This window comes from Ambystoma mexicanum, chromosome 7q, assembly GCF_040938575.1.
Source record: "Ambystoma mexicanum isolate Mex_15411 chromosome 7q, UKY_AmexF1_1, whole genome shotgun sequence".
Taxonomy (NCBI): domain Eukaryota; kingdom Metazoa; phylum Chordata; class Amphibia; order Caudata; family Ambystomatidae; genus Ambystoma; species Ambystoma mexicanum.
This window is the reverse complement of record NC_090941.1, coordinates 977,922,412-977,937,386: the sequence shown is the minus strand read 5'-3', so window position 1 is coordinate 977,937,386 and position 14,975 is coordinate 977,922,412. Positions and strand designations below refer to the sequence as shown.

General features: G+C 44.5%; 1 protein-coding gene and 5 non-coding genes across 7 annotated transcripts; all 6 read left to right on the top strand.

Moving 5' to 3' along the window:
- The first annotated feature begins 1,750 nt into the window (after nucleotides 1-1,750).
- On the top strand, nucleotides 1,751-14,941 carry RPS3 (ribosomal protein S3). 2 transcript variants are annotated; one of them, XR_011284147.1, is made up of 8 exons: nucleotides 1,755-1,900; nucleotides 3,097-3,227; nucleotides 5,786-5,879; nucleotides 9,906-10,000; nucleotides 10,943-11,130; nucleotides 11,726-11,952; nucleotides 12,769-12,922; nucleotides 14,878-14,941. XR_011284147.1 is itself a non-coding variant. In XM_069640077.1 (7 exons), the coding sequence occupies exons 1-6, from the start codon at nucleotides 1,871-1,873 to the stop codon at nucleotides 11,947-11,949; spliced, it is 762 nt and encodes a 253-aa protein (XP_069496178.1). In that variant the 5' UTR covers nucleotides 1,751-1,870; the 3' UTR covers nucleotides 11,950-11,952; nucleotides 14,878-14,941. The 2 variants fall into 2 exon arrangements, 1 of the variants encoding a protein (XP_069496178.1); XM_069640077.1 differs by lacking the exon at nucleotides 12,769-12,922 and having other exon boundaries at nucleotides 1,751-1,900.
- On the top strand, nucleotides 5,566-5,708 carry LOC138529001 (small nucleolar RNA SNORD15). Its single transcript, XR_011284365.1, has one exon. It is a non-coding gene; the product is annotated as a small nucleolar RNA SNORD15 (small nucleolar RNA).
- Nucleotides 8,540-8,676, top strand: LOC138529002 (small nucleolar RNA SNORA66). The gene has a single exon (XR_011284366.1). It is a non-coding gene; the product is annotated as a small nucleolar RNA SNORA66 (small nucleolar RNA).
- Nucleotides 10,054-10,198, top strand: LOC138528996 (small nucleolar RNA SNORD15). The gene has a single exon (XR_011284361.1). It is a non-coding gene; the product is annotated as a small nucleolar RNA SNORD15 (small nucleolar RNA).
- Nucleotides 11,462-11,607, top strand: LOC138529000 (small nucleolar RNA SNORD15). Its single transcript, XR_011284364.1, has one exon. It is a non-coding gene; the product is annotated as a small nucleolar RNA SNORD15 (small nucleolar RNA).
- On the top strand, nucleotides 14,579-14,723 carry LOC138528998 (small nucleolar RNA SNORD15). Its single transcript, XR_011284363.1, has one exon. It is a non-coding gene; the product is annotated as a small nucleolar RNA SNORD15 (small nucleolar RNA).
- Nucleotides 14,942-14,975: the final 34 nt, after the last annotated feature.

The following is a 14,975-nucleotide window of genomic DNA, read 5'->3' as shown; positions in this document are numbered from 1 at the left end:
AGACACCTAAGCACTACAGGAGGCTATTTAAACCACACCCGATGGATGAATCTTGCTTTGCGTTATTCTGCATCCTCTGCAGCAGAACGCTCATCATGTCTTCTGCATCTGATCCTGGGCCTAAGGGAAAAGGCTTACCATCCTGAATCCAGTCTTCAGCAACACCTATAAAGACAAGAAAGAACAGGTTAGCATTACTGTCTTCAGTGACAGCTCTTCACTTACCTGGTCCATCGGCTGTCACCAACGCCTCGCGCTGCATCCCGGCATCTGAAAGACAAAAGCTTACCAACTCTTTGCACGCTCCGGAGGCCTTCGGCGCTGCATCCCGCATCTGAAAGACAAAACAAGGTGCGTTTAAAGACATTGGGGAACTTTAATACTCACGTGCCATTACTCCTTTCCACATCTAACCCAGTGGGTATTCCGGCACCCTGCAGCCGCTCCGAACTTGTACCTGCAAAATAAAAAGACAGTTAGAGCGCATCGTGAAGCAGGCAACAAGCGCTTACTTACGTGCTTCCAGGCGCTTCTATTCATCACACGGGCTCCATCTTCAACTCACTTCAGCCCGTCATCCGCCATCGCCGGAACCCTGCAAAACAAGAAACATCATTACTAAAGACTTTAAAGACATTAGAATTACTCGAAACTTACCGTTCGTGCAGTAAACGACGGACAGCAGTCCTCTGAAGTCAAGAGGCCTGCTCCCCTTATCCAGTGAAGAAACTGGTTACAGCACCCTGCCCCGAGGCAGATGGAGATCATGGCGTTCACTTACCTAAGGTGAGAGCGTTAACCTTTGGGGTTCTACAGGAGAAGAGAAAGGGAAGAAGAGAGAGACATTCAATAACCCAGTTCCTTAATCCCATATTTTCTATCTGCAGACATCTTACCCTTCGAGCCAGACATACAGTGCACAGAGGTCCAGCCCAAAGAACCAGCCGTGTGTTACACATCACCTTTGAAGATACGGTATACGCCCAGTCAAGACCGGCGCCTCTACGGGAATCAGGTGAGCGTTACAGATTTTGCCACAGAAAGTGGGAGAAATTAATTTTCCCGTAGGATCGCATTGGGGATTTTTTAATTGAAAAACTGGGAGTATCCCGCCTAAATTGGGAGGATTGGATGTATGCATGCGTGATAAGACCCTACAGTCCGTTTTTTTTTTTATTCTGGGACTTGTAGTTATTTTCTTTCCAATTGTAAATTTAGGAAAACTACAAGAACCAGATTTTCAAGAAAAAAATGGGCTACCTTTGCTACTCACACATGGCCAGGAAAAACTTGAGATCTCAGGGCAAAAGACTCGGTTTTCTTTTAGTAAAATTAAGAACAAATGTAAAGCAAATCAAAGTGTGCATCAGTAACCAATTGTATGTATTGTGTAAAATTACAGAATGTATTATGATGTATTGTTTTTTGCAAAGACTATCTCAATTTCAGAATTATAATTTAAAATATGTATTTGTATTTATTTATATAGCGCTTTACACCAAGGCGCAGAACAGAAATAAAAAAGATGAAGAAAATGTACTCATATCGAACATGTATTGTCTTGAACAGTGTTTTTATTTTATATATTATTTCCATGCTCTATCCTTGCTGATGCTGATCCCGCTTGCACTTGGTCATTGTCAAATGGCTTCATGTTTGCATGCGCAACGCTAGTCCGTTTCCGTGTTCGTCTCTCTTTGATTTCTTTTTCTATGCCCTATCCTTGGACTAAGAATGCGTTCCACACGTTTTAGTGCAAGGTTTTGCGTCATTGATACGCGACGATTTTCTGAAGGCAGGATGTGCAGAACCCTTTAAATTCACTTCCGGCGGAACCGTACTCTCTTTCCCTTTAGTGGCGCCGAGCAAGATGGCGGTTCAGATTTCCAAGAAGAGGAAGGTCTGTACGTTTTAAGTTTGTACAAGGCGAACTAAAGCGAAAATAACGGCTTGGAGTAAAGGTGGAAACCTGTAGCGTACGCTATGCCTCGCTCCGCCCGTAATCCGAGGGAGTTCCGTAAAGGATGGCAGTGGATGCGACCGGGGTCGCGAATTCTCGAGTTCTGTTGCGAATGACTGTCTATAGACCGGCTAGGCTTGCGGTCTCTGCGTACGAGACCGCATGCATTCTAATATTAATTCATGAACAGAGTGACGCATGCCACTGTTGATTTTGCCAGCGTGCGGTGTGATATTGGTCGGTTTGGTACAAGTAGAGCCTTGGTTCAATGCTCGGGTTTGAGAAAACGGGTGAATTGTTTGGTTCTGGTTGTAAGGCGTATGCATGCGTTCATAATTGTCGGAGCACCTAGCCGCCTTTAGGTGCTGCAACAGGGCTTTTTTTTTGTAGGAATGTCGTCGTATACCCACAGTGCAAGGTAAAAACTACGAAATATTCTTTGTAGGAGTGGTGGGTGTTGTTGTGATGCTAATTGGAACCTACCACCATTTGCAAGATGAGTCCTCGCTAGCGTGCGTTCACTAGCACGTCTTCATGGCGAATCCGTGAACTGACTCAGAAAAAGAACTGCCGTAGTAGTCTGCCACTTGACCGTAATGATGGCACCACGTGTGTGCCGCATTTGTGATGGTGAGCTCAATCTGTGTCCTACAAGAGAAGTGACGGGCAAGAACGAATATACCAAGAAATGGGGGCTAGATAGTGTATCCGACGTGGAAACTAGAGCTTTTCTGGCATCTTTTTAAAGTGGCAATAAATCTCGTAATGTATTGTAACTTAAAGGTTTTTAATCTTACATTTTGCTTTTTAAATGGTTAACTGTGCTGCTGTTGGATAATTATGTTGTTGTGTCGGCTACCATGACTCAGTCCAAATTCGGATAGATTTCTGACATGTAAGATAATTAAAGCATGATGGGCAATATATAAAGTATGTTTCATGTTGCTGGGAAGGGTATAGCACTTCGTTCCTCAAATACGGCCTTTAATTGCTGTATATTGCCCGAACCAGGCGGCTTTAGGTAATTTTGATTCCTATTGCGTAGGGCACACCATTTTCTAGCCACACTTAAAGTTATTGACTTCATTGTTTTGTGATTGTTGATTCTTAAGCATGCTGTTTCTACCCCCTTCTAGTTTGTTGCCGATGGCATCTTCAAGGCAGAGTTAAATGAGTTCCTGACTCGTGAGCTGGCAGAAGATGGCTACTCCGGAGTCGAAGTTCGAGTTACACCAACCAGGACTGAAATAATCATCCTTGCCACCAGGTAAATGTAAACATGTATATTGCTTGTGATGCAGTTTTCACAAGCAATGATAAGTTATTCGATTGGTTTTAAAAGTACAGTGAGCCCACTTTAATGTGGATGCAGTAAAAAACTTACGTCTGTATCTGAATGCAGTTTTACTGTATGACTAGAGAGGTCAGTTAGGACACTCCTAAGATATTTGGAGTACATCATACCGTCAGTGTGACGTTAGTGGCCCTGTTGTCCACCTGACTCCTGGAGATAACGCAGATGTTAATCTTATCCGTGTTTTCAGGGGATTTGGATGTACCGCCATAGAGACCAACCCAATGTACAGTATGAGCTGGCAGTCTCTAGCGTGGCTCGTTGGAAAGAAAAGTGTGTGAAGTGAAGTTGCGCATCACCGGAGAGCGGCTGCGGGAGAGAATAGTCTCGATGTCCTGAATGTTGTTGGTTCCCCCCCATGTGACTTTCTTAAACCATGTCATACATGGCACAGTATGGTCTGGTCGCCTTCATTTTAAGCAATTGGATCAAAATGTGTATTGCATTGTGGGGATCATTACTAAGATGTTCCTCTAGGACCGCTGGGCCCAATCATTGCGAATGGGCATCTATTCTAGCAGTACTTTTTGAACACATTGACCCCCCCCCCCAATCATGGTCAACGGCATATATTCTACCCATTTATGAAATAGGATCCCGAGTGGACCCGTGCTATTGGCGCCAGATAGCAATATTGGACGCAGATAGCAAGGTGATTGCTGTCTTGCTGCTGAAACATCGCGAGAGTTGTCAGAAAAGTGAGGGTGTGATTAAGAGATGGCAGACTGGATTACAAAAATGTCTTGGAACAACCCTTTTTGTTAGCCTGAAATGTTATGATCCAGGCTTGATATAAAAAGTGACTCCATGCACTGGCAACAATAATCCTTTGGCCGCCTTTGCTGCGGATGGGGGACTCGTGACAAACTCAGGAAATGTGGAATCCCGGAGGGTTTGTTAAAATCAATTGCAGGTTTACATGTTAATGGACATTTGTACCGCGCACCATCACCACCGTAGTGGTCCCTTGGCGCTCTGGCGGCTCTGAAAAGGGCGAGGGGGGGTTGAGTTAGTGGGAGGAAGCAGGGAAAATGCAAGAGCAGTGATGGGCTGTTGGCGGCCTCAGCCCGGTGGGTCCGTTGGCTGGGCCTGGGGTGTTTGCGGCCGGTAGTCGTGTTTTGTTGTGCCAGGCTGTTTTGTTGTTGCAATGTAGTGAAGTTTGTGCGGTTTGTTGTGCTGTAGGTTTTGGTTATTTGGTTTTGGGTTTGAGAGGTGTATGCAGAAAGGGAAGTTGTTAGTAGGGTTGGTTAGTTTGCATCTCTATCCTGAGTAGAAGCGCTCGGCTTGCGTGGTCTCCCTTGTTGCGACTCTGTCCTGATCTGGGTCTGACTGGTCTACAGGTTCCTTTCTCCTCTGGCTCCCACCTCTAACATGCTCTCTCGTGGCTCCCCTTATCCTCCATTTAGGCTTGTGGCCAGTGCTTCTGCTAATGACAACCTCTCAGGTAGTGTGGGGATTGTCAATGTCTCTATAATTCCACCCCAACGTGGTACTTGGTGGTAATTAAATTACGGTGCGGGCGAAGGAGTTGGTGGGATTGTCTGGGTCAGTTGACTCCATCTCCGTGTGCCGCCTGTGTTCCTGTCTATCCGATGTCACCCGTCCAGCTGCCGTGGGCTTTACTCTCCCCGGTCAGGGATGTCCGTGTTCGGTTTAGTTATCCCTTTTTTACCAGTTTCGTTTTTCAGGTTTAGTTTGTGGTGGTGTAGAGCCAGGTTTTTTTTTTTAGTGATTTCCTGAATTTTAGGTGATATACTGAATCAAATACCCCAGTTGGTCTTGCCCATAAAGGGAATAGCCTGAAAAATCATTTTTAGAGCGGAGTTGGGCAGGGTTGCGTCTTGGCACCCTGTCTTAATCTTCACGTGCTCGACATAGGACTTTAAATTACCCACTGTATTTGCGTTCCCAAAAATGAGTAATCTTCAAACAAGGATGTTATCAATACTGTTATCAATACAGATTTGTAAGACATTTTTACTCTGCACTTCTCAAATTGGCCTCCAGGGCCTGATGCCTTCCTGGATTTCGAGGGCATTAATTCTCTCCAGCTATCACCCAACCCCTATATGACTTAAGATCGGATGTACAGCTCTGAAGAACGCTCCTATAAATGCAAGTTGAAAGCGGTATCCAATGCACTTGGAACAGTTCAACGAATTTGTTGAAAGTTATTTATAACCATATAACAATACATTTAAACATATTGCGTTGGTATTGAACAGTTAAAGATTTGAAAACATGTTTTCCCCTTCTGTGATGATACGATGACGAGGCTGAAAGGGCTATCCTTGCCATGTGTAGTCTTCCGTGTCACGTTCTGTGATGTGGATTTCTGGCATTGAGTCTGGTTAGTCCTTTAATTGATGATCTAGAGGCATTTGTCTGAGATGGGGTTTGTTTGCAATATTGTGTTCTTGATAAGAATTGGTGACTTTTGTATATATAACGTTTGTTTGCACCCTCTTTAGAACTCAGAATGTTCTGGGCGAGAAAGGTCGCCGTATCCGTGAACTGACTGCTGTTGTTCAGAAGAGGTTTGGATTTCCTGAGGGCAGTGTGGAGGTAAGAACACTGGCTCAAATGGTTCCCATGTAGGTGGATGGTTGCATTTATTTTATGTTTGCTTGTTACTTGCTTATCAGCAAGTAAATTCTGTTTCAAAGCGCCCACAGGGCAAATGGGAATGGAACCACATTAAATACCTAAAATATGGTGCTGGGGCGAACCTACTATGCTTCGGGTATTCAGAAGAGCGTGGGCAGTGGAGGGGGGGGTAATTGTGAGCCTCCAAGGTGGAGGATTGAAGCTGGGGGGCAATTTGGTGATGAGGTTGGGCCCTGAGGATGCTGAAGGGCCCTGGGCACCAATCAAAGCAACTGAGAGAAGGTGGAGGTAAAGAGGAAAGTCTTGAGCTTCCGGAGTCCTGTTAGGACCCCACAGGGGCCTGGGGGGACTTTAACATAGAAGGGAGCCAGCTGAGGAAAGAGATTGACTACCTGCCATCTGTCTAACGAAATCTAGAGTTGGTGCCAGAGGAACGCGGAGGTCTAGAAGTAGATTATTTAGTGCGGGAGAGTTGCAGATGTCCCAGACAGCCTTGTGGATGATACAGGTGGATTTGAATTTAATCTGTGAAGTAACCTGGAGCCAACACTTTTTAGGGCACGGGTGATGCAGTCTCTGGGCTTGGGGCCACAGATAAATCTTGCTGTCCTATGCTGGGTGACCTGGAGGGGTTTCAGAGTGCAATAGGGTATATTCAGTCAGGAGGAGGCTATTGCAATAGTGAAGCCTAGTGCGAGCCGGGGTCGAGTAACATTGAGCTTCTGGGAGTAAGTGGGCAATTTGAGAAAGCTTAAAGTGGAACCTTTTGCAATGTTCTGTTTGAGGGAGGATAGAGGAGTTGAAGACTCCCAAGGTTTCTGGCTTTCGGAAACTTAGGGGGAAAGCCCACAGGGGAATGCCAGAGTGAAGGGAAGAAGGCAGGAATAGAGGTCCCAGTGGGAAGGATTTCAGTTTTTGCTGGCATTGAGGGAGGATGGATCGGGGGTAACGTGTTTGCCTGGAAGCAAGTCTACGTGGGGCAACACAGGTTCGGTACGTGCTTAGAAACCTCTGGGTATTGGGTGGGTCATAAATAACCAATTACATTAAAGGTGCACCAGGCTTAGATCGCAGATAGGCCGTTGGGGATGACGGAAGGTATAAGAGGGTCAGCATGCAGTTTGAAAAAAGTTATCTGCATAACACAAGACGTTGGAGGAGTAGATGAGTGCCAGCTGAGTAAGGTTTAGATTATATAGCGCAGCCAACCCCTGGAATAACTGGGCACGTTAAACTTGAGAAGCAGCACAGGTTACAGATAGGTTGCACAACACAATGGGAAAGTACAGTGTGGCAAGAGGTCTGGGTTACAATGTGGTCCGTGACATTTTTTAGATACTTACCATCAATGGTGAATGATTGGTATCTATGGTCCAGTTTAAGGTTGGCCTGGGATCCTACTATGAGCAGTTCCGTCTTCTCGTCATTTAAGCAGAGGCTATGGGTGGGTGGCCATCCATTTGCAGTTTAAGTGTGGGAATTATGTTGATAACTTCATCCTCGGTTACCGGGGAGAAGTTGAAAGGCGGGCAATCTGGGCTGGATGAATTCTTTTTAATTTTCGGGTAGTTTTTGGAGGCAAGGTTAGCTTTTTTTATTCTATCTTAGTTTGTAGAAGAGCTATTTTGTCAGAGTGCCTGTTGGATATTAAATCTGGGAGGCACTGGTGATTCCAGTTCCTAGGATGGCGAATTGCTCTTTAGTGCCGGATTTGGTGTATTTTCAAGTTGAATTCATTGAGAACTTGTGTAGAGCCATGGAGAGGATGGGACACGGGTGTAGGAGAGGTGCCCAGGATGACTTAGGAAGAGCAGTCAGTTAGGGAGAGGCCAGCTGGTCTATTGGCCTTTCCGAGATAGGGTGTCATGGTTAACTGTATCAAAGGCTGAGGAGAGAGAAAGTAGGATGAGGACAGCTGGGTAGTTGTAATCCAGCAATGTAATCCATATTTATGGTTGTGGAGACCACCAATTCAGTGTGAGGTGAGTTGGGGCATATAACCTTGTACAAGTAGCATTTGTGAAGGATAGAGGATATTAATAGATATAAAGGCCATATACAAGTGGGTTTTGTTAGTGTGTGTGCTCTATATCATGGTGTCCACATTAGAGGGGCACAGTGTTAGTCTGCCAACACCCATTGTTTGAATTACGGGGATGACTGAGGCGGGTGGTGAGGAGCAGTCTTGAGCTGACCCCTAGGGCATAAAAGACGGTGGGCCTGGCCGCATGTGCATGGTCAGTCCAGGTGTCTACAGCGATCATGCACGAATTACCCTCCCCCCCCCCTCCCAGACGTTTTAACCTTGTGTTTTAGTTTTATTTACTGTCTGCAATTGGACAAACCGTGCAACAGTCTTTCCGTTCTTCAAATGGACAAAGACACAAAGCTAAGTTTTTGGGGAGAATGGGGTGTTAGCTAGAGCCTATATTGCAGGTTTGTGCAAAAGCACATTCCATTCGTTGTAACTAGATTACACGATAGCGTAAACATTTCGGGGGCACATCTAGTCATCTGCACTCTTCAGCGTTCGCTTCTGTATACATAATGGTGAGTGTGATATTGCAAAAAACTTCACGCACTTTAATTCTTGATTTAAATGTCTTTTGTCTTGTGATTTGCAAACTAGATCACTAGCTCTGCATCTGGTTGCATGAGCTAAGGGAACACGTTTGCTAAAGTAAACATGGCAGCGACACGCTTTCAGCCCTTAATATTGCAATATTAGGACTGGTGTTTCTGTTCCATGACATGCAGAATTTGTATTTTGTAACTTTTATTTTTGTTTCAGTTCAAAGAACTTCTAAAATTGTTTACACTAAACAAGATAATTCCTACGCAAATCAACTACAGTAAATTTACATCACGTATGTCTTAAACGGAAAACATATTAAATTTACAACACAAATATACTTCAAATGGCACCCCTAAAGTAACATCTAATCTAAGTTACAACACAAAGTATGCTTAATTTGCCATTCATTATTCCTGTGGTTTCTGGCTGACGGACAAATTAGCTAAAACGAGTGTGACCTTAAGTCGTGCACTCACCCAGATAGGCCATATAAACGGCCTAGCATTTTACTGTCCTTACGTGGGTCCTCTTGTGACCTACCTATTCTAGGGCCATTTGCGACCATCTGGGGTGGTTGATTTTAAGCGCAGTGCCACCCTTAATATTTTCTGTTGGGGGGGGGGGGTTGGCTCATTTGGACTAGCAAATCTTTATAGGTTTTTAAACCTTCCCCATGCAGATGATTCTCCGTCCAGGTCAGGCATTGTACTCCCTGGGGTAGATGACCATTACATGTGAATGCTCTCCATCCCTCTGTACAGAATGAAGTTCTGGTGGTTAATGCCTGGTCTCGTCTTTTCTACTAGCAAACGCTGCTTGGGTTGATCCTGGTCTTTGTTAATTGGGTTATATGGTACCATTTGATGCTATTCAGCGAACCCGAAGGGCTATTCTAGATGGAAACCCCCTACTGTCTCGCCCAAGCATCGCTTGACCGCACGTCTCGCGCATGCTCGGCTCCCCTGCACCTTTGGTGGCATTTAATGCTGTATTTATCACCTTGAAACCAGGTCAGCCACTTGCTTCGATTGTGGATTCCACGTCTGGTAATGTTGGTGCATACCTCCATGGGTGGCTGGGCGTCATTGTAAAATGTGTCGTGCAGTTCATTTAATGGCGCTGTTTGTCTTCTAAAATCTCAACATTTAATTATGTGAGGTAACATTTGGGAATTCCTTGTTATGGCGTTTGTTTTAACCCCTCATCTCCCAAACACGTTAGTGCTTGTTTTTTTACGATTTGCGTACATAATCGTTTTGTATATGTTCAGTAATATGATGTACAGATCTTTCTGGCTTCAGCAATTGTAGAAGGTTGTGATTTTTCCTACCACCATTTCCCATGTCACTGCTGTTATAAATGCATATTGTGCGCTTTCGTAGTTTTTGATTTGACATTTGCTTTTGCAGCTGTATGCCGAGAAGGTGGCTACGCGAGGGCTATGTGCCATTGCCCAAGCGGAGTCTCTGCGCTACAAACTCCTTGGTGGCTTAGCGGTGCGTAGGTAAGCCACATGTCTGTACAAACAAGCTGTACTTGTGTTGTGTAATCTTACCCCTTCAGTGATGATACGATGACGAGGCTGAAAAGGATATGTTCGTGCTCAAGGTCCAATACCAGGACACGTTCTGTGCGTTGGTTTTGAGGCCTTTTGCTTGAATTCTCCTTTAGTTGATGATCAAGAGGCATTTGTCTGAGAAGGGTGCATGATCGCCTATGAGGGGTTATGCACGTTTTGGGAAGTTTCATATTGCAAAAATAGTCTCAATTTATAAATTGACTTTCCAGTGTGGAAGTAACCGCTGGCATTTTAGTAAACCACCAGTATCTTGTGCCCTAGTCTTTAGCTCGGGGTTAGTTATGGCTGCACAATGCAGGCTTTTTGCACACCGGCAGAAGAAAGTGTAACACATAGTTGTTGCCATAGCTAGGGATGCATCCAGTGTAATAGTGTTTGCTGTAATAGAATTCTGCCTAGTGTTGGGTTTGTTTGAAAAAAAATGAAACCTAGTTTTTTGTAAATTCTATAACTCATTTGTGGCGTTTAGCGGCAAATCACTCGCAACACAAGGATTTCATTTGTATGATGCCGGTAGTGTATCAGACTAGTTAACTCCAACCCGCAAATTCCTTTTACACCCACAACAGTAATAGAAATGTTACCCGAAGCATTGCTCTAGTGCTTTAAAGTGGGATTTTTCAGTCCCGTTTGAAAATTTTAAATTATGCTGTGCTGCCTGTGGTTTAAATTGTTACTTGTGTGGTATTTTAGGTAAAATGCAAGCTGCTCCAAAAGGACATGATAAAAATATTTTTCTCAATATGTCCTAACTTCACATGGGGGTCATCCAAAGATGGGTGCTTGATTGTGTTTTATATTGTGGCTGCCTCTTCAGTATAATATCTTTTTTGTGGAGATTTATATATTTCAATTCTGCCCCCTCAGAGCCTGCTATGGTGTGCTGCGTTTCATCATGGAAAGTGGTTCCAAAGGCTGCGAGGTGGTGGTGTCTGGTAAACTCCGAGGTCAGAGAGCCAAGTCCATGAAGTTTGTGGATGGCTTGATGATTCACAGTGGAGATCCTGTCAACTACTATGTGGATACTGCGGTTCGCCATGTGCTGCTCCGGCAAGGTAAAAGGAATACGATGTGACCTCTTCCATAAGCTTTTTTTTTTGTGGGGTGGGGATTTAATTTTCGAGGTGAGGTCACTGACTGGCTATTTTGGGACCTTGTGTTGCTTTCAAGTTAGTTTGTAGGGTATTCCTCTCTACTTGGTGATATCCCCTAATAGAAATTTCTGATCCAAGGCTTGGCCAAAAATCGATGTCCAGGTCCGCCATATTCCCGTTACTGGCTTCCTCAAATGTGATTCCGAATAGGTTTGGTATGGCAGTTTGCTTCAAGCTTTTAAAATAAACCCAGGTAAAACTGCTTTTATCATTGCATATAGATTTTCAATCCCTTCTGTGATGATACGATGACGAGTCAGAAAGCACATGCTCTATTAAGTGTTAACCTGCTCAGTGCTGCGTTCTGTGGTGCTCTTCAGGAATATCTTAAAGGTGTGTACTTTACGTGATTGATCTTGAGGCATTTGTCTGAGGAGGGTTATTGAGATGTTCATCATGCAGCAATAAAATTAGCACTTTTTGTTTTTACACCAGCGCTTGGGTCTGAACACTTGAATGCACAATTAAAAGCAGTGGCATTTTATCCTCTTTGCAGGTGTGTTGGGTATTAAAGTGAAAATTATGTTGCCGTGGGACCCAAGTGGCAAGATTGGTCCCAAGAAGCCACTGCCTGACCATGTCAGCATTGTTGAGCCCAAAGATGAGATTCTTCCCACCACTCCCATTTCTGAGCAGAAAGGAGGAAAACCAGAACCGCAGCTGCCACAACAGCCGCCGCAGCAGCCACCTGCCATGCCGCCTCCAGTTCCTACAGCATAATGGGTAAGTTTTGCATAAAGTATACTATCTCTTAGGTCTAGTCACTTATATGCCGCCTTTGTGCTCAGACCGTAGATCTGGTCTTAAGTTCAAGGTGCCCCTTTACTGCATCTGTTTGTTGCTTGAGTGTTTTTCCAGAGGTATACAACAGTACAGATGGATAATGGGGCGCTTTCCCGTGATAACAGAACAAATAATACAGTGGGTGTTTAGGATGGAGAGGCAAATCTGTACAGGGAGACGAGGGTGTGGACAGCGTCTAGAAAGTCGGGTGGCACAGGGTTAACCCGATCCAATGTATTCGGTAGTTTGTTTAATGTGTGGTTTCTAGTGTTGCGTTCTGTCCTCCCAGGGGAAACTACCTCTGCACTAGGTGAGGGGCAGGTAATGTTGCAGTACTTTAATGCTTGACTTTAACATTGACTGACAGTTGCAATTAGTGTTGTAGCTGGTTTCATGTTTGTGCTTCTTGGTGTGGCTCGGTTGGCTTCCTCATGTGTCCTTTGTCGCCATTTTTCTGGTTTTGTTGAGAGCACCCGTGTAATTTCTTCAGACCTGGTACTGTTCACTGCCACTTATGATGTAACGGTTGGGCCCTTGGCATTGCTTCTACATTTTTGTCACTGGCCAGAAACGCTCTACATTTGTGCTTATCAGAGGTGGTTCGTTCTTCGATTATGTTCAGACATTTTGTGCGGTTTGCATTGATCCCCCCCAATTCTCCAGGAATGTGAAACATTCCATTCCTATATTAGTTACTAGTACAGGTTTGATTTGCTTGGTTATCTTGAGGGTCTCTTGTGTTTTTTTTCTTCATAGAATTCCTTTGAGAAGGAAGAGCTGGTAGTTGGACTGCTTGGCAATATCCTGAGTGGGAGGAAGGAGAGGGGAGCCGAAGATTGATTGGCTTCAGTTGAAGGCGCAGGGCAGAGCCCAAGGAGGAAGGCCAGAGTGAAGGGAAGAGGGAGCAGAGGTACCAATGGGAAGGATCTCAGTTTTACAGGCCTTGGGGGCAGAGGTCATTGGGGCAAGGCTCCTTAACATCTACCTTGCACTCCTTGCATGCCTCACCTCCTTCTCCAACTTCGTTACGCACACAGCTCTTCAGACTCCCTGCTGATCCTCTTGCACACTCATCACCGACTGCCTTTCTGCCATCCAGTACTGGTGCGCCTTCAATGACCTCTGCACTTTCGGAGTTGTACCAAGTGTTGCACTTTGAGGCAGGTGTGACTCCTCATGACTGGGCATTTTGAAATTCATCACACTATAGCTTGGGGGTTGCTTAATCTGGTTAGTTCAATGTTGAATAGAGATATCAAATTAGAAGTCCAAGTCGTGGAGAATGGTGCAATGCTATTGATAGATGCACAGTGATTTTAAGAGCAGGCAAGTGAGGTTTGAGGACCACCCCAGCTCCACCTTCTTGGATGCGTGTAGGAAGTGGTAGAAGAAGGGTGGAGTGAGATGGCGGGTTGTAGAAACTAGGTAGTTTGGATTGGGTGGGGGGGGCTGGATTGAGTATGTGTGGTGCCTGAATTACCCTGGTAAACGGTTGGGCTAAGTAATTGGGTTGTGCAGGAGCATGCTGGTGGTAGGGAGCATTGGATCTAAGTTCAGGTTGTTATGGCAACATTTCAATTTTGATGTCACCACTATTTGCATATAGTATGTCAGTGGGAGTAAGCTGATATAAAGCTTCAGCCAGTAGAACTGAGCCATGTAAAAGCATTTTGGCATCGTTGTAGAAAATGGTTTTATGTGAGCAGTCCAGGTGGTCTGTGATGGAGAGTAGTATATGTGGACAATACTTGAGTGACTTTAGTCGGCTTGGTTTTTAGGTTATTGGCACAGGCCGTGTTTTTGAGGTGTGCATCCGAGTGTCCTGCATGGAAGTAGTGAGTGGTTGAACGACAGGTAGAACCCATGGGCACCTTATCGAGAATTCTAGCTATACTGTTTAATAAGGGGGTTGGAGTGGCCAGTCAAACTCTATTTTTTTCATGGTCTGATGGCTATTTGGCTTGGCCATCTTTTTGGGTTTTGCATTAGTGTAGTGGTCACCTTTTAGAGCTTTATATGGCAGCAAGCTGCTTGTAGGACGGGTCCAATGGGTTGTATTAAGGGTGCCATAAATGAGTAACGGTCTTGGCACGGCCAGCGCAGGTATTCATGCCGTTGGCCTGGATTCTTTAGATGGTGTCATTCCATGTACTTGGCCCTGCATCTGAGATATGCAGAGATGGCAGATGGCGTTAAAAAAACCACCTACTACCACCACCCCTTTGCCATGAGCAGCTTCTCAGATGCAGAACATGGAGGTGAAAAATTGGTGGTACCACGAATCTTAACAATGATGGATTTTATGTTCTGCATCCTAAACTTCTAACCCTATTCAGTCGGTGGAAGGACTTTGACTTTCTGGCCAGGGTTGACTGTCATTTTATGATGCACTACGTTCATGATTAAGGGCGGAGTATCCTCGGATTGCATTGAAGTTATGGCTGAATGAGACCTTAGTTACTGAGGTGGATTGTGAGTGGAACAATCTTTGTTTGGATAGAGCAGATTTGAAAGATCTGGGTTAAGACCTGACTATTTTATATTTTTTTGGGCATGTTTTTAAACCCTTCAGTGATGATACGATGACGAGTCATATAGAACATGTTATTTTCTGAGTTTACCTGTTCGGTGTCACGTTCTGTGATGCAGAGTTTGGTGGCAGAAAAGTAATGTTCTTACTTGAATGAACCTGAGGCATTTGTCTGAGAAGGGTGCTCATCAAACATGTTTACTAGAACTGAACCGGAATAGCTCCCCTGTTGTCCTTTGATCATTTAAAAGACTTAAAAAATCATTTCAAGACTTTAAAAAATGTGCTCAGCGTTTTCAATAATGAGTTTATAACTAATTTCTTTTTTGTTACAGGGCACGGAGCACCTGAAACTTGGAACACAGATCTGTAAAAAATAAAATTTGAAAAAAAAGAAAATATGTAACTTGTGTTTATTTTCAATACATTTGAT